An 18,514-nucleotide genomic window follows, 5' to 3' on the forward strand; every position below is an offset into this window, starting at 1 on the left:
CCAAATCTCCATTAATAATTCTTCTACTATATATAATGGTAACCTCACTTTGCTTTTGAGTTTTGAGGGAAGCTCAGAGATTGAGCGAGGGAGCGAGGCGATCAGTATCATATGGCGATATCTGATGCAGTGGTTGGGAACCTAACAACTCTGTACCTGGCTGCAATAGCGGCGATCAAAGCGTTTGGTCTGATGTCGGGGAGGAGCTTCTCCGGCGGGTTTGTTCTAGTTGCATCTACAATCGCGGTAGGGGCGATCCTCGTCGGCACCCTCGCTTGGGATGTATCACGTAAGGCCACGCGTGCTTTCTCTCCTGCTTTATCTCCCGATCCGACGGACGAGAGGTGTCGAGGTGGTATTTGTTGGCATGGTGTCGCCGTCCGGTCGCCGGTGTCTCAGGTCCGGTTTCGGCTCCCCCAACGGCCTTCGTCAGGCCGTCTTTAGAGAATACAAAGTTACAAAACAAAGCACTAAATTAAGTACTAAACTAAATCAAGTGAGGATGGAATTTTTTCTTTCTTTTTTTTTCAGTTTTCTTTTCTTTAAAATTTATGTAAATTGACTTGGAATCATTGGCGGTTCTTATGCGACTTGGATTTTGGAAGAGATTATTAAAGTGTGTGAATATGTTTTTCTAATAAAACCAGTGCTTGATACCTCACTCGAAGCGGATGTATCTGTTTTCAATCTCGCTCTCATGCTTGGAAAACCAGGAAAGAAAAGTGACTCAGTCGAGTCCATTGGCGATTCCACCCAATTTAGTCTTATTTTTCCATACCTTTCTATTCTTTCAGATAACAGGCCACCATGTGAAAATTATACTCTCTCTCTCTCTCTCTCTCTCCCCCCTTTTTTGCACGTGCTATCAACTGATACAGATGAAGGCAATAAATAGGGCTACATTAGTTCTTTCATTCCTTTTCAAAAATTCATTATAGATTTTATGCATTAATTCTTGTACAATATAATATATATGATATGATTATAAGAAAATGTTATATGATAAGTAATATTTTTCAGTACATTTATTCTATCTTCATAATTCCACAATTTAAAATTTCATTTTATTAGATATTGTCTTATAAAATCCTTGTTCATAATAGCAACTTTTGAATCAGATGCAAATTCTGTATCCAATTTAGATTTGTAAAACTATTTTGCACTCTTAACTGATGCAAAATACCCTGAACTGATATGAAATCTGCACCACACTTTTTCTACCTTAAGCAAAGTCAAACGTGGAGACCTGGAAAGGTAAAGCAAACTTTGTACTCATTCATATTCCCATACATGATGAATTGCACCAGTTCAAATTTCATTTGCATTGCAGAAAATCGAGAATGTTTTTAAGGTAGTAGTAATACTCACCAGTGACCAGTCACCAAACATAGTTGTTTGCTGGTTAAATCAATACCCATCATACCTAGTGCATCTTTACAAGCAATTAATCCTATGTCATAGTCACTCAGCCTCTAACCCCAGTATAGAAAGAGAAGTACATCTTAGGCCAACTTTTAGGCCTACTTCACATTCACACTACAAATAAAATAAAAGATAATCTCTTACAACTAATTTCATTAATTTCTGGGAAGAATTAGATAAACTTCTCATATTCTAAACATGAAAAATATACATACATGAATGGATTAATTTAAAACAAAACAAAAAGAAACATACACACAGATAGTCTCATATGTTTTGACTTTATTTTTTCAAAATTCAAATTGTTTATATTATATATGTTTTAATAAAAAGATTGCAATTTTTTTATTTTTCCATACACCAGAGAATTATGCTATTCAATATGGTATGCATATAAAATAAATATCACAATTAATGATTCTAAACAGGTGTGTTTAATTAAACAATCACATTTTAATGCTCATTAAAAGTTATTTGTCTTAAATTGGGATTAGATCTGAAAGAGTTGGCATGAACCATACTTTTCCTCAAATTTGTTTTCACAATCAATCACTATGTTGTAAATTTAACCCAATAGTTCAATATGTCCAGAAAATAAATGTGGCAAAAGCACAAATGCTAAGATGAATGAGCTAGTAAAATAAGAAATGATAGGATTGGAAATGAATTTATCTATAGGAACTAAGGAATAACTTCAATAGGTGATAAAATGAGAGAAAGTAGAATAAGATGGCTCGGGCATGTGCATGGAACACCATCAACTATGCCAGCTAGAACTGTTTTGGATAAACCAAAAAGGGCATGGATAAAAGTATTAAGAAATGATTTAATCACTAATTGATGGAGGGTGATTTGGCCCAACTTCGTAGCACAGGAACACGTGTGCGTGACCTGACTCGACGAACAGCTCAGCCTAATAGCACAACCGTGACTCGACGGGAGGGACCCGCCAAGTCCAACATTGGTCACTCAGCGGGTTAAGCGACTCGCCGGGGACTAGCACCCGACCAACCTTGACTCCCACCAAGTGTGGAAGATCCTGAACCCCTCTCAGGACCCGAACTCCTCTTAGGGCCCGAGCTCTCCCTTCCTAAGAAGGGAGCACCCTGGTTTTTGGTTGTGTCCTAAGGGAGAAACACCTCGGGGTAGCACTGTCGAGACTCCTGTTTGAACTTGCTTAAGGCCCGCCTCTAGTGTGGGCATCTCAGCGTACCTCGGCACCTCGGTGCAAGGCAAACCTGCCCCAGGTGGTTCGGCATACAATAGCTCGGCAGGCTGCAGGGAGATCTTCCTGACATCCGTGCCTGCCTGACATCCGTACCTACCGGATCCGGTGGCAGGGCTCAAATCCCTTACCAAGCGGCGTTCTGCTTGCCAGGCGGTGTTCTGCTTGTCGTCTCTGAAAAGCATGGCACGCCTGTCGAGTCCGTACCTTGCAATAGCAGCCTGTAGCAGCAACCTGCTCCTGCCACACCTGCCCTAGCAGTAACGGCTAGGGAAGTGGCAGTTATGCCAGATGTGACTGAGCTCCGATATAAAAGAACCCCAACCCTCACGAAGCAAAGGTATTGAAGCTAGCACTTTCAGCACTCTTAACTCTTTGTATCTTCTTTGAGTTTTCCCCAGAGTTCTAACTTAGCCATCGGAGTGTTCCCTCAGGGAGAGCTCCCCGGGAATCCTTCATCTTCTTCTTCCTCTCAGATGCCGTCCATTACAGCTAGGAATCAACTCTCGGTAGTTAGGAGTGCCCAGATTGTGATGCATCACTAATAATTTAACATGGATATAACTTTAAATGTAATGGATTAAAAAAATAGACTTCATGTAGCCGACCCCTTATAATTGGGATAGGGCATGGATGATGATGATGAGTCCAATAACCACTTATCGTGTTGCCATGCATTGAACTGTATAAAGAGGGTGGATTTAGGCAATTCACTAAGGCTATGCTTTAGGATCACTGGAGTGGATTTCGAATTTAAGTTTTCCCTTGCTTTGATTATGTGAGATGCAAGTGACAAAATCACTGTAGAATTCTTTGTAAGTCCCACCAGTAAGGGTGTCAATTGGACTGGATTTGGTCCAATCCGATTCAGTCCAATGTGAATCCGTTATAATTGGATCAAGTCCAATCCAATTCAATGAGTGTTTTGGACTAATTTGGACCAGTCCAATTCAATGTCTGAATCATCCAATCTGTTCAAATTCATTTTGATTTAGATTGGTTTTAACCCAAACCCGATCCATTGACATATATATTCTTATCTTAAATCAATGGACCAGATATTGGCTTAATCCAGCCCAATCCAATATAAATTTGTTACAAATGGACCAGGTCCAATCCAATCTAATAAATATTTTAGACCAGATTGGTCCAATCCAATATGTCTTGTTCATGGTTTTTAAAAACGAACCAGTCAGGGGTCCGGTTACCAGTTCGAACGGTCCGACCGTTCAACCCGAACGGTCGGCCCGTTCTGACAAAAAAAGAAAAAAATTTAAAAATTTGGAAAACGGTCAAAACCGTCTGAGTGGTTCAAACAGTTAACTGGCTGGTTCAGCGATTTGTTGACCAAAATCAACGGTTTTGAAGGAAAAAACAGTTTTAAAGAAAAACGGAACTAAGCAGGTGACCGGTTCCCAAATTTTCTGATTCGACTGTCCGGTCCAATCCGGTTTTTAAAACAATGGTCTTGTTGATCCATCCCGGACGAGTTCGATTGACACCCTTACCCACCAGCAAATAAAAAAAAAAATAGAACTCAAAGGCTGCTAAGTTGTGTTTGGATTAGGTGAAGATGGAATCAGATGTGGAACCAATATTTTGAGTCCGCACTGACACTTGCCTGGGCGCATGTCCAAGCTTCATGCGGTTTTACCTGTGCCCGCTGCATCACTATGTTCATGTTCCCTTTGGATTTATCAAACCATTTTAAGTTGCTGGTGTGGTTAAAGGCAACGGACACAATTACCACTGCCCACGTGCTATAGAATCGATGTGGTGTGTCATGATTGGCCTGGTGTACTGTAGTAGAACTGTAGATGATTTGGACTTGGAGTTGGAGCTAGTCGTCCAACTTTTGCTTTTTACAGGTAAAACGGCAAAGAAGTGTTCGATCTCTCCACTGGGTTTCTGATTTCTGAGATCCATATTCCATACACAGGACTGCAAACTGTATCCGTTTATCCGAATTCTAATTCGAGATTGGATCACATGATCTTCCCCTATCCGATTTGATTCAACTAGGTTTGAATATTGTGTTTCTTGCCAAGAGTCAGAGGTTCAAGGTTCATACAAGTTATTCTTAGTATCTGTTCATGACATACGATAAGTTAGGGCATGTTTAGTTTGTGAGAATAAAGGTTTGAAATTGGAATGAGAATGGTTCTTTCTGATTTCAACCGTTTGGTTGTATAGAATGAAATTAAAATCTCATTTTCATTTCTAGTAGGCCTCCATTTTAGAGAATGGCCATTCCCTCCCTCTCTTTTGGGAATGAAGTTCCATTCCAGCTGATTTCAATTCAGACTTCATTTCCCATATGAATCAAACAAGTCATGGGATATATCATTTCAATTCCAAATCTTCCAGGTGCAAATCAAACAGACCCTATTTTTTCTCACTCACACGAGAGCATTGGCTGTATGGTAAGTTGCCTCTCTATTGTTTATTTTTTGGATAAATTGTTAAAACTTCCCCTGAAGTTTCTGATTTTTTATTTACTCCTTATATGGTTTATATGTTTTGTAGATGGGCATCTTAATCTTTGATTAAAGATAGTCATACTTTTAACTAATAAAGCATAATTATAGTAACTGTATCCGTATGTTAAATTAACTGTGTTGCAATTGCATGCAGAATGCCTTCAACAACATTAACTTCTCCATAATCAACTCAACATACCCTTATTCCTACTATATCAGTTGGCTCCTTTGTAGTCATAGCAGGATTTAGTATTAAAAACATTTGGGGTGCAGATTTTCAGTCATTGATCAAACTAATTAGAATGTTTAAAGCCAAAGATTTGTCAAGTCAAATTACTGGTAGTGATTCCCATGTTCATATTATCAGAAAGTCTGTTTGGTTTTGAAGAGGATACATGATTAAATTGGAGGACATGGAAAGATCCCAATGGGCAATGGACCTGTATTTGTTTATGCTTAAGAGGGTATAAACAGTAGATGTAGGAAAATACTGCTTTATTTGAATTTCCCTGCTACGTACATTTATGCCTCGTTTGGTTCACTGGAATAGGGGTCTGAAATTGGATCCGATTCCAACTGTTTGGTTGGGCAAAATCAGAATCTCATTTTCATTCCTGTTGGAATGACATTCCCCCATTTGAGGGGATGGCTATTCCCTGCCCCTCCCTTGGGAATGAAATTCTATTCCTGCTGATTCAAATTTCCATTTCCATTTCTTTATGAGCCAAACAGACTCTAGGAATGGACCATTCCAATTCCAATTCCGACCGGGAACCAAACAGACCCTTAGTAGTTAGTATAATCATCCATTATTTAATAGTTTCCCAGATGTGAATATTGATATTTAATTAACTTTGTATAATGCTGCATGTGTTTTGAATGATTTAGGACTCTCATATTGAAATGGATCTGCCAAAGAGATGAATCGCTAACCTTAGTGCCCGTTTGACAAGTCTTTTGTAGAAGATCTATTGCAAGATCTAACAGTTAAAAGATAGGGTGAGAAATAGATCTTGGAAGATCAAAGACTATTTAATTGAAATATTTTTCATAGATCTCTCGAAAAACCATAAAAGAAAGGAGACCGTTTGGTAATGTGACGAAAATATGCTTTATGTATATATGAATGTCTTGTGTGTGGGCTATCAAACATTTCATTTTACACATGTGGAACCCCATATACATGTCTAAATGTGGATTTCATAGTTGTGGGCCCCCTTGTTCAATCACCACAAATGGGCCCCACATACATTTCAACATATGCATAATATGTAATGTGGGCCCCACATACATTTTTCTAAGGTAAGCCCCGCATACCATTGGTGGACATGTATGTGGGGTCCATGTGTGGACATGTGTGTAGGGCCCACATACATTTTCCAAGGTGGCCCCCACATGCCACTGGTGGACATGTATGTGGGGTCCATGTATAGATATGTATGTTAGGCCTACATACATTTTCCAAGATGGGCCCCACATATTACTGGTGGGTCCCGTTTGTACGTTCAAATAGTTTTTTGTCAAAAGATAACCCATATTCTCCCAAATGTACATGTTGTGGTACGCATTCGAAGAAGACGGGGTGCTAAAAGCCCAAATTCGGGTTGTTCACGTCTTTTATGGGCTAGAGTTTATTCCCAATAAAATTCTCCATTGCCGAACAGGAAAAGCCCATAATTTTGTCTTCCGGGCTTTTAAACAGCCCAAAGCCCGCATGGAAAGACTTACCAAACACGGCTTTACAGAACATTCCCCTTGGGTCTAGTAGTAAAAACAATCTAGCTCAACTTGATCTTTATGTATCTTTGTTTCTCTGTTTTTATTGTCTTGAATTCAGAATTTCTTGATTGTGGGTACTATTTTAGTGAACATCGTGTATTTGAAATTCATAGGTTTCTATATATCTGTTAGGGAAGCCGCGTTAACTATACAAATCAGTAATAGATAAAGATAATCCTTATCACTCCGTTCAATAGATAAGGATAATCATTATCTCTCTGTTGTAACATGTTATTCCTTATCTCTTTGTAATCTTTATCAAATCGACACAACAACTGCATATATATGGACTCCTATCTCTAATACAATATAACACTTTTCCGCCCTTTGTGTTACTCTATCTTGGTATCAGAGCCAATATTGTGACAAACATCCATGACTTCTGAAAATCCTTAGAATGCCTGTACGTCCTCATTATAAACTCAACCTGATTCTAGCAATGGTCGAACCATCAACACAATCTCCCGAGCAAGATTCATGAATGTTATCTCAATAAAGCTCAATGGCGTAGACTTACTGCTGGATCATGCAAACTACATTAGCAATAAAGGGCCACCGACTCTATGGGTATGTGGATGGATCATTTTCATGCCCATCAGAATATTTAAGTTTTTCCTCTAATTGAGAAACTGAAAGAAGGATCAATCTTGACTTCATCATCTAGCATGAATAGGACTAATTAATTATGAGTTGGCTATTATCCTTTGTAACTGAACCTATATTGGCTGAGATTGTGGGATGCACTACCTCCAAATAGGTATGGGATAGACTACATTCTCTTTTTTCTTCAACCAGCAAAGCTTAAGTTCATGATCTCAAACTCAAACTTGCCAATCTTAAGAAATGAAATCTGTCAGCATCTAATTATATTCAAAAAGTTAAAGGTCTTTTTGATTCCTTAATTGCATCCAATTATCTTATTTCTGAATCAGACCTGATTCATTACCTTCTTGGACTCCCAATAGAGTACGACACATTTGTTTTATCTTTGCTACCAAACTTGATAATTTATCCTTTTCAGATATTCAAAGTTTATTACTTACATTTTGAAAAGCGTATTGCATGCCATCATGTGGTGATTCTAATCGAAAGCCATCTTACTCCAACAATCAGAAACCATGCAATGGCAATTCTAATATCCGAACCTCTGGAGTTATTTGATAGTTATGCGGTTGTAAAAGGGACATTGTAGCAACTTGCCATTGGTATCTTGAGCTAGTCGGTACTAAGTCCAAACAAGTTGACTCACATTGCATCAGCCTCCCATTCTCCACATGATGAGAATTGGTATCCTGACTTTGGGGCTACCAATCATATGACCACCAAACTGGGGAACCTCTCTCTTCATCAAGACTATCACGACACTGACTAGATTACTGTGGGTAATGGTTTATGTCTGCCCATTTCTCATATTGGGTCTTCTACATAATATATTGTGAGTGCCTCATATATCTAAGAATTTGCTCTCGATTAGCCAATTCTGTCATAATAATAATGCTACTTTCATTTTTAACTCTATTGGTTTCTCACTAAAGGACAATATGATTGGGAAAACTCTCTTCCACGGACAAAATAATGGTGGTCTCTACCATCTCCGTACAATGCATAATAATGGTGAACTATCAGTTCTTATTGGAGAAAGAACCAACTCTTATATTTGGCATCGCAGACTTGGACATCCCAATCCAAAATTTACCCAACATCTTATCAGTTCCTTTAGTTTACCTGTTTCTAATAAGGACCGCACCTTCTGTACTAATTGTCCATTAGGCAAGAGTCATTCTTTGTCGTTTCCATCTACTAATTTTGTTGCTTCTCATCCACGGGAAATTTTATACTCTAATGTTTGGGGATCAACTCCCATTTTATCTAAACATGGATATTGATATTATTTGCTATTTGTGGATGGCTTCAATAATTTTTTATGGATTTTTCCAATGACTCATAAATCTCAAGTGTATGCTATTTTTTAAACCTTTTAAAAGAATGTTGAGAATTTGCTTGATTGCAAATCAAAATTCTACAAACTGATGGTGGAACTGAGTACAATCATCTCCAACCTCTCTTGCACCAATCTAGCATTACATTATGGTGCTCTTGTCCACACACACACACACAAAATGTCTCAGCTAAGCGTCACCATTGACTTATCGGTGAGACTAGCTTAATTCTTATGTCTACTGCTTCTCTTCCTAAGGCCTTTTGGTATGATGCTTTTAAAACAATGGTATATTTGCTTAATCGCCTTCCTACACCTATTCTCAACATGGTTTCTCCTTGGAGGTGCTTATTCGGTTTAGATCTTGATTATTTATTTTTGAAAGCATATGGGTGTGATTGCTATCCCAATTTGAGACCATATATTGATTTGAAGCTAGATATTCACTCCAAACATGTCTTTTTATTGGGTACAATCCCCATCACAAGGGGTATCAATGCTTGGACTTGAAAACTAGACGTGTTTATAGCCTTGCCTCCACCACTGTTGAACTCTTGTGACTATGCATGTTGTTCACTAAATTGGGTTGGAAACCTTCCTCTCCTTTTGTTTTATGGTGCGATAACCTGAGTGCCAAATATCTTGCTTCTAATCTAGTGCTTCACTCTCGCACCAAGCACATAGAACTGGACATTCACTTTATTTGCGAGAAGGTGGTTGATGGTTCACTTCCTCCCTAGCAAGGATCAAGTTGCAGACATTCTGACCAAACTGCTTCCCTCTAGACGATTCCATGACTTGAAGCTCAAGCTTATCGTGTCCAAATGACTTATCAGCTTGTGAGGGGATGTTAGGGAAGCCACATCAACTATACAGCTCGATAACAGATGAAGATAGTCCCTATCACTTTGCTCAATAGGTAAAGATAACCATTATCTTTCTGTTGTAACACGTTATTCTTTATAGATTGACACAACAACTGTATATATATATATATGGACTCCTATCAATTATACAACATAACACTTTTAGCGCCCAGAAAGTTGACGAGGGAATGTGGGAGTGTGAGGTATCTCCCTCTAGTCCTACTTCTACATAAACCTATCTGCTTAATAGAATTTTGCTATAAGTAAATAATAGATGTGCATTGTTGTCTGGCTTTCACAAAGATTTTCCATGAACAAAGTGTTGACAACTGGAATAAGATCAAGAGAGGTTGGAAGATGAAAATCATACTTACCACATTTTTGCCATGAATCCTGCAATTGTTTCGAAAGTTTGAACTCCAAGAAATAGACAGTTTAATTTGCCAGTTATTGATATGCCTTCTCTGTATTCTGTACAAGGTCTACTTATCAATTTTCTGCCATGACTCCTGTGATTTTGTAGCATTTCCATTTTTTCCATGAGCCTAACTATTGGGATCTTTTCATCAATGTCCAAATTAATTAGGATTCAAAAATGTTCATTTCTGTATCACCTGGCCCGTTGTGTATGGTTTGATAGTTTGTGTCCTTTTCTTTCAATTGCACATTCTGTATTTTAGTTTGCAATATCGTATATGTTAAACATTTTCATTATATCATTAACGGCCCCATGGGTTTATAGTCAATCAGAATTGGAATGGTCTATTCACATAACATGTTTGGTTCAAACAGGAACCAAAAGCTGAATTGGAATAAACTGAAATGAAATCTCATTCTCAAGGGAGGGGGAGGGAATGGCCATTCCCTCAAATGGGGAAATGCCATTCCACCAGGAATGAGAATAGGATTTAGATTCATCCAACCAAACAGTTAGAATCGAAATGGACCATTTTGATCCAATTCCATACCTCTATTGCCATAAACCAAATGGACCCTAAATGATTGAGAATCACATGTAACAGGATTGAGTTATTGAATGGACAATTAGGCAATCCTAAGTTCTTCGCTCGTGTTTATTTCAAAATAAAACTTTAATCCAGAGCGAAGTGTGTGGGTTATGGGGAGTCTTGGGTTTGGGGGTTAGACCAGCCCCTAGTTGTGGATTGCAAAGTAGATGTACAACTTGGGCCAGGTTCGCCTAAGCCCATTAAAAAGTTGGTTTTGTTTCAAAAATCAATTTATGTTTTTAAAAGCATCAAAACTATGGTTTTAAAAACAAAAACAAATTTAGTACTACAAAAAGCGGTGCAATGAAGGCATTGTTTGGTATGGCTTCTGTTTATTCGATAAACAGTGCTATGCCATTGCCAAATGAGCATTTATCCCATCATGATATTTCATATGCATATTTATTGATAAATTCTTGTCTTAATTTACGTGCAAACCAACCATTAGAGAAAACTTCATTTTAATGCTTCCCCAACACAAAAATATTTATTTACTGTTCTGTTAATGTGGCATTTAACGGCACTTAATTGTCAATAAATCCAAGAAAAACATTTATCAACCACTTTTTCTTTGTTTTGATGACAAATTAAATACAAACTTTTATTTAATAAACGAAAGCTATACGAGACACATAGATAATCCATGCCCAATGAGCGAGTGATACGTGATTGAGGCAAGGAAGGACATGTAGATGAGTTGAAGAACCACAACACGCCAGCCCCTGAACCCTTGTGCATGACCAGCAAGTCAATGCCAAGGAAAGACAACGCGTCTTACTAAGTGGGACATGTGGTGGATACAAGAAAGTTCCAGTTCCAAGCCAACCACCCAAGTTGGTGCAATGGCTTGCTCTCATCTCCATCCATGGTAGGACGTGTCACGTGTGCGCCACATCAGAGAACGGCTCGATCAGGGACTCCCTTAGAGGATGGCAATTGACATGTGTCCCATGAATGGAAAGTGCAACAGCTCCCGACGCCTATACTAGGGCATTTTGCCTCAAGTCTCTCTCTCTCTCTCTCTCTCTCTCTCTCTCTCTCTCTCTCTCTCTCTCTCTCTCTCTATATATATATATATATATATATATATATATATGCACTCTTGCATTCTAAACTCTCTAAGGCCCTGTTTAGTTCACCAGAATAGGAGTCTAGAATCGGAGTGGGAATGGGTTATTCCAATTCCAATTGTTTGATTGGACAGAATAGGAATCTCATTTTCATTCCTGCCGCAATAGTATTCTCCTATTTGAGGGAATGACTATTCCCTATCCCTCCATTGGGAATGAAATCTTAATCCTATTGATTTCAATTTTCATTCTCATTCATGTTTGAACCAAATTAATTATGGGAATAGACCATTCTGATTCCAATTCTAGCACTGAACCAAACAGACCCTAATTCTCTTCACCTCTTCTTGCACTCACAAGCTCATAGCTTGCAGTGGCACAACTGGTGTTAGAGGCTCTCTCCCCGAGGATCCATATCAATAACTAGATAAAAAGTATTCTTTAAACGAACATGTTTTCAGTTTCAGTATTGGATACAAAAAACACACGTAATCAAGAACATGTTTTCTGTGTTTTTGTTTTAAGAATCAATTTATTTTTAAACCAGCTTATTTTGTTTTATTTTTGAAACTAGTAACAAAGAAAAACAATTCACATTGGATCTCTCCAACAACCCTTGTACAGAGTGCGAGAAGACATGGATCCGTGTTGGAACCTCTGCAGTGGTGGAAGATGTAGACAAGCTAATTAAAGAAAATGAAATCTCAGAATACCATAATGTTTGGCCTTTGGGAATGGTGATCTTCGAAGCTGAAGACATTTGGCAACAAACAAGGTTTACAATGGTTGTTTGATGTGTTTTTCCCCTTCAGACTTTGAGTTAGGGATCTCCTCCTAACAAAAACCGTTCCAACACTTCCAAATGATATGTATCCCTAAAACGTAGATTAGGAAGGATCAACCAGTAGGGGTAGGTATCTACTACCAATAAAACGCTACTAATCCTATCCCAACAGGCCACTGCAGCCTCAGATTAATAACATTTTCCTTGTTATTTACAGGGAGATGTTTTCAATGTAAGGCTGCAATGGCCAATTGGGATGTTGTTGGCACGGTTTATTGGTAGCTGATCCGAATTCTTCTAATAGAAGATCATACTAGAATGTGTTGGAACGGTTTTTTCGTTTAAACTTGGAAGACTCTTCAGACCACAATGAAATGTCTGATAAGGTTAACATTTTCCAACCGTGACCTTCCAGAGACTCTGGAATCACCCTCGCAGGACTGTGGAAACAGAATATCTCTATGCTTTTTTTCATAGGGAGATATTCCTTAACAATGATGTAAGGGTCTTGTGAGGACTGTGCGAACCGTGTGAGCATGGTATTGGAACGACCAAATCCGATTTTGATCTTCCTTACACTGATCTATTTGAGACTAACCCAATACTAATTGGGTTTGGCCCAATTGGGTTCCCGGCCCAAAATGGCCGGTAAAATGTAAAAACTATATACTTTTTAAAGATAATGGATAGTTTTAACATTTTTAATAGATAATTAACTGTATATAAATTAAATTGACACTTTTAAAAGTTTAGATAACGTAGTGACACGTTTGAGACGTTTGAAAGCAGGGTACTAACTTGACACTACTCCCACAGTTCATGTTAGTAAAGTGGAATTCTCCCAAATTCTTTATATCTCCGTATTTATCGCCAACATCGCAGACAACAAACGAGTAAAATTTGCAGAAAAGAAAACGAGAAAAACAAAAGGAGCTATGAAAGCAAACATTCTCAGTCCGGGTTCCACTTCCCCCACTACTAATCTCTAGTCTCTGCTCTTCCTCGGAGACCTTACCTTTTTCATCTCTCCAATGGCTACCACGCTCTTCCCCATGTCTATTCTCTTTTTCTTTCTCTCATCCCTCCTCAATCTTCCTCTGCAAACCCTAACAGCTTCGACTGATCAGACAATCAAAACCTTCATCTTTCGTGTAGACGAGCATTCCAAGCCTTCCGTATTCCCCTCTCACTATCACTGGTACAGCTCTGCCTTCGCCGATCCAGTTCAAATCCTTCACGTTTATGACACAGTCTTCCATGGCTTCTCTGCCACTCTAACTTCCACTCAAGCTGCTTCCATCCTCCAAAACCCTTCCGTCCTTGCCGCCTTTGAAGATCGTCTTCGGCAACTCCACACCACTCGTTCTCCTCAATTTCTAGGCCTTCGGAACCAGCAGGGCCTGTGGTCGGAATCGAATTACGGATCCGATGTTATAATTGGAATCCTGGACACTGGAATTTGGCCTGAGCGGCGGAGCTTCTCCGATCTGAATCTCGGCCCTGTTCCGGCTCGGTGGAAAGGTGTCTGTGAGACTGGAGTTCAGTTCAGCTCTGCTCATTGTAACCGGAAGCTCATCGGAGCTAGGTTTTTCTCTAAAGGCCATGAAGCGGCGGGGAGATTCGGCGGACCTGGTGGAATCGGAGGGATCAACGAAACTGTTGAGTTTCGATCGCCGAGGGATGCAGATGGTCATGGAACTCACACGGCTTCGACTGCTGCAGGTAGACACACGTTCAAGGCGAGCATGGCCGGGTATGCGTATGGAATCGCGAAAGGTGTAGCTCCCAAGGCTCGATTAGCTGCTTACAAGGTATGCTGGAAGAACTCTGGCTGCTACGATTCCGATATACTGGCTGCATTCGATCGTGCTGTCGCCGACGGTGTAGACGTGATTTCTATCTCAATCGGTGGTGGTGATGGCGTTTCTTCGCCGTATTATCTTGATCCAATCGCGATTGGAGCTTATGGCGCTGTTTCGAAAGGGGTTTTTATGTCGTCTTCGGCCGGAAATGATGGACCGAATGGCATGTCCGTAACGAACCTTGCACCATGGCTCACCACCGTAGGAGCCGGGACCATTGATCGCAGCTTCCCTGCCAGTGTAATTCTCGGCGACGGTCGGAAACTCTCCGGCGTATCGCTCTACTCAGGGAAGCCACTGAACGGAACCATGTTCCCTCTGGTTTATCCTGGTAAATCGGAGGTCCTCGCTGCTTCACTCTGTATGGAGAACTCTCTTGATCCCAACCTCGTCAAGGGAAAAATTGTTGTCTGCGATCGCGGAAGTAGTCCGAGAGTTGCCAAGGGTTTGGTCGTGAAGAAAGCAGGAGGTGTTGGAATGATTCTCGCTAATGGAGTCTCCAACGGCGAAGGCCTCGTCGGCGATGCTCATCTTCTCCCTGCTTGTGCAGTTGGAGCCAATGAAGGAGACACGGTGAAGTCCTACATTTCGTCCTCTTCGTTTCCGACGGCCACAATTACTTTCGGCGGCACCGTGATCGGTGTCAAGCCGGCGCCCGTAGTGGCTTCTTTCTCTGGTCGAGGACCCAACGGTTTAACCCCGGAGATCCTTAAACCGGATCTCATCGCACCCGGTGTGAACATTCTAGCTGCCTGGACCGAAGCGATAGGTCCAACCGGGTTAGATTCCGATAGCCGGAAAACTGAATTCAACATTTTATCGGGCACGTCGATGGCTTGCCCTCACGTAAGTGGGGCTGCGGCGTTACTGAAGTCTGCCCATCCGAATTGGAGCCCAGCAGCAATTCGATCGGCGATGATGACCACTGCGAGCATCGTCGATAACCGGCTGCAGTTGATGACTGATGAGTCCACCGGGAAACCAGCAACCCCGTACGATTTCGGCTCTGGTCATCTCAACCTCGACCGTGCAATGGACCCTGGTCTGGTCTACGACATTTCAAACAACGACTACGTGAGCTTCCTGTGTTCCATTGGTTACGGACCAAATACAATCCAAGTGATCACAAGGACACCAGTTAATTGTCCGGTGAAGAAACCGTTGCCGGAAAATTTGAATTATCCGTCGATCATGGCGCTTTTCCCGAGTACATCGAGGGGGACCACGAGCAAGTCTTTCATTAGGACGGTGACAAATGTGGGACCGATGAACTCGGTGTACAGAATGAAGCTCGAAGCTCCTCCCATGGGGATTTCAGTGATGGTAAAGCCGACGAAGCTGGTATTCTCAGAGTCGGTGAAGAAGCAGAGCTTCGTTGTGACGGTAACTGCCAATACTCGAAATCTGGTGTTGGGTGAATCGGGTATAGTATATGGTTCGTTGTCTTGGTCGGACGGGAAGCATGTGGTTCGAAGCCCCATCGTGGTCTCACAATTGGAATCATTGTGATCGACGGTTGAATTTATTTTAATGCATCCATCGGCTGGTAAGATTGGAACGTTAGATTAGGTTAGGCCGAGTGTGATTAAATATTCGCTCGGTAGATGAGAAACAAAAACAGTTCCAGCATTAGCAGGCTAGCAGCAGGGTTTATTTTATTATAAATAGGATTGGTTGTTTCTGTTTTTTTACTTTGAACATGTTAGGTTTTGGGTTGGGTTGTTACTTGTCTGACGTTCTCCTTTTTACGGTTTTGATTTTCTCTTGGCTGTTTTTACTCGTGAATTACTCGCACAATGTATGTAAGTGAAGCACTAAAGACAATATATAGATGGTGCAATGCTCTTCATGCACGTTTGTCCCATCTCATATGGACTATATTATATATAGGCAATAGCAGCAATAGATTTCAAGTTAATGGGGTTGGGATCAAAATTAAAACAAGATGGAATAGAATGAGGTGGGTTGCAATCGTAAATTAAGAAGAAAGCTGACATGGTAAGAGTGTGTGTAGCAGTGTAGCAGTGTAGGGGTATTGGACCGGACTTGGTCCAATCCGGTCTAATATGAATTCATTGCACATGGATCAGGTCTAATCCAATCTGATGAATACTTACGACCAATTTGGACCAGTCCGATTCAATGTATGAACCATTTAATCTGGTCAAATTAGTTTTAATTTAGATTGGTTCTAACCTTGACACCTATATTCTTATCTTCTATCAATGGACCGATATTGATTCAGTCCAACCCAATTTAATATACAAATCTAATTTTATAGATGGACCAGGTTCAGTCCAATCCAATAAATGTTTTAGATTATTAAGTCTAGATTGATCCAATCCGTGTTATGAATGTGGTATGGAACTCATGCATGTCGTCACCCCACAATTTTTAAAATTTTGTTGTGCTTTTAGAATGCGTAGTGCCATTCATTGGTAGTGGGATTTGGATATTGGAGTGTGATGTGGGTGGGAACATTGATTACGAATGAGTGCACTTTGTTGCTTTGCTTTATACCTAATCCTCTCCCCCTTCATAACTAACCAAGTAATGTAAAAGACCCACCTCCAATCCTATCACCTTTGTTTATTTTATTATTTTGGGAGCCGGGTGGGCTAGCCTGTACTTTTAACATTCCAAAAAAGTGCTTTCTTTTTAGTTTATCTGAACTCTATTTCCTATATATTAATACTGCCATTTAAGCCTCTAATTTAATGCCATTCATTGAAATTTATGCACACCTTAAAATTGCATTTTCAATACTCATTATGATGTGAATGTGATACTTTGAACCTTCTAACTTCAGAATTTTTGCAACATCACTCTCTAAATTATTGCATTAAGCGTCCATAATTTTAACACATTGAATATATGACACTGAACAGAACAATAACAGAATGACGAGGTGAAACAGGATTCATGTAGCCAACCCTATATAGTTTGGACAAGGTTTAGGTGATGGTGACTCTAAACTATGTAAACCCCATCACACTACACTGCATTCTCATGCAATGTATCCATTTTTTACATGATATATGAAGTCAAGCTAGTCACATTTTTTGAATTGTTTGACAGCTAAATGTGCTTGCAAATTTGCAAAATTGGGGGGAAAGAATAGTTTTTGATAGAATATTGGCCAAATTAGCCATGTCTCATTTATCCTTGGTTAAAGGCTTAGAACAGAGATAAACCAGTAGGTAAACCACGTATTAAATGTGAAGTTGCCTCACTTGCTTATTGACAATTAATTAATTCATGGTTCTATATGATATTTAAAGTAAATTTACCACAATATGGAAATACATATGTCACATGTCATATTACTATGCACCCTTCAAAAAAATATATCCACTCACAAGAAAAGAAAAAAGAAGAGGAAAAAAATTCGCTTCTTTCGCTTGGATCTGTGATCATTTCATTGGCTGGTTTAATTTACTGGTAAAATTCATCCCTGTATTGGATGCAAGGTTTATTTTAGATATTAGTTATCAACCAAAAAAGGTATTTAGGTTTTGAACTCAATGCAAAGTTGCAAACATGAAATTAAATATAGAAGTTGCAATCTTTCTTGGAACAACATGGATTCTGATATTCTATTATTTGAAAAACAAACACTCATTTCATTTGATGCTTATTACTATCCAATATTTTTTGGGGTTTCTATTAGATAGCCTTTATTGGGTCTACTGTTCTGACTTCTGAGAGTTCAGTTTGAAAATTTTTTCAAGTAATCTCTTATTGAATGAATATATATATATATATATAAGTCTCTGAATTCTTTGGTTGTCTCTGTACTGACGAGGATAATAAAAGTGGAATTGTGTGTGCTTTCGTTAAAGGTGGGTCAGCCAGAATATGAAAATGGGTGGAATTTAAAGGAACGAATTCCAACAATTCAAGTGAGAAGATGAAATTCTTAGGGAGGTACTACTCATTTTAAAATTTCTCTCTTGGATGGATTTGAAATCCTTATGGAGGGAGATGGTTGTTTTGAAATCCCTTTGTCAAGGGGAATGCGGAGATGGCAGGAAATCAATGTCCACATAGCTATAGGCAGCTCGAACCAAACACACAGAA

General features: G+C 39.6%; 1 protein-coding gene and 1 pseudogene across 2 annotated transcripts; both read left to right on the top strand.

Annotated features, from left to right (window-relative positions):
- The first annotated feature begins 41 nt into the window (after window positions 1-41).
- LOC148849277 (uncharacterized) lies at window positions 42-661 on the top strand. Its single transcript, XM_088948151.1, has one exon. The coding sequence runs from the start codon at window positions 112-114 to the stop codon at window positions 442-444; it is 333 nt and encodes a 110-aa protein (XP_088804277.1). The 5' UTR covers window positions 42-111; the 3' UTR covers window positions 445-661.
- Window positions 662-13,350: 12,689 nt separating this feature from the next.
- Window positions 13,351-16,298, top strand: LOC148849278 (subtilisin-like protease SBT1.6 pseudogene; annotated as a pseudogene). Its single transcript, XR_016100239.1, has one exon. The product of XR_016100239.1 is annotated as a subtilisin-like protease SBT1.6 pseudogene (transcript).
- The last annotated feature ends 2,216 nt before the right edge of the window (window positions 16,299-18,514 follow it).

Source organism: Nelumbo lutea, chromosome 6 (genome assembly GCF_056320005.1).
Source record: "Nelumbo lutea isolate HS-2025 chromosome 6, American lotus-T2T, whole genome shotgun sequence".
Lineage (NCBI taxonomy): Eukaryota > Viridiplantae > Streptophyta > Magnoliopsida > Proteales > Nelumbonaceae > Nelumbo > Nelumbo lutea.

Bases quoted from the DNA above. Each gene is read 5' to 3' on its own strand.
- LOC148849277 (XM_088948151.1), top strand. From the start codon at position 112: ATGGCGATATCTGATGCAGTGGTTGGGAACCTAACAACTCTGTACCTG.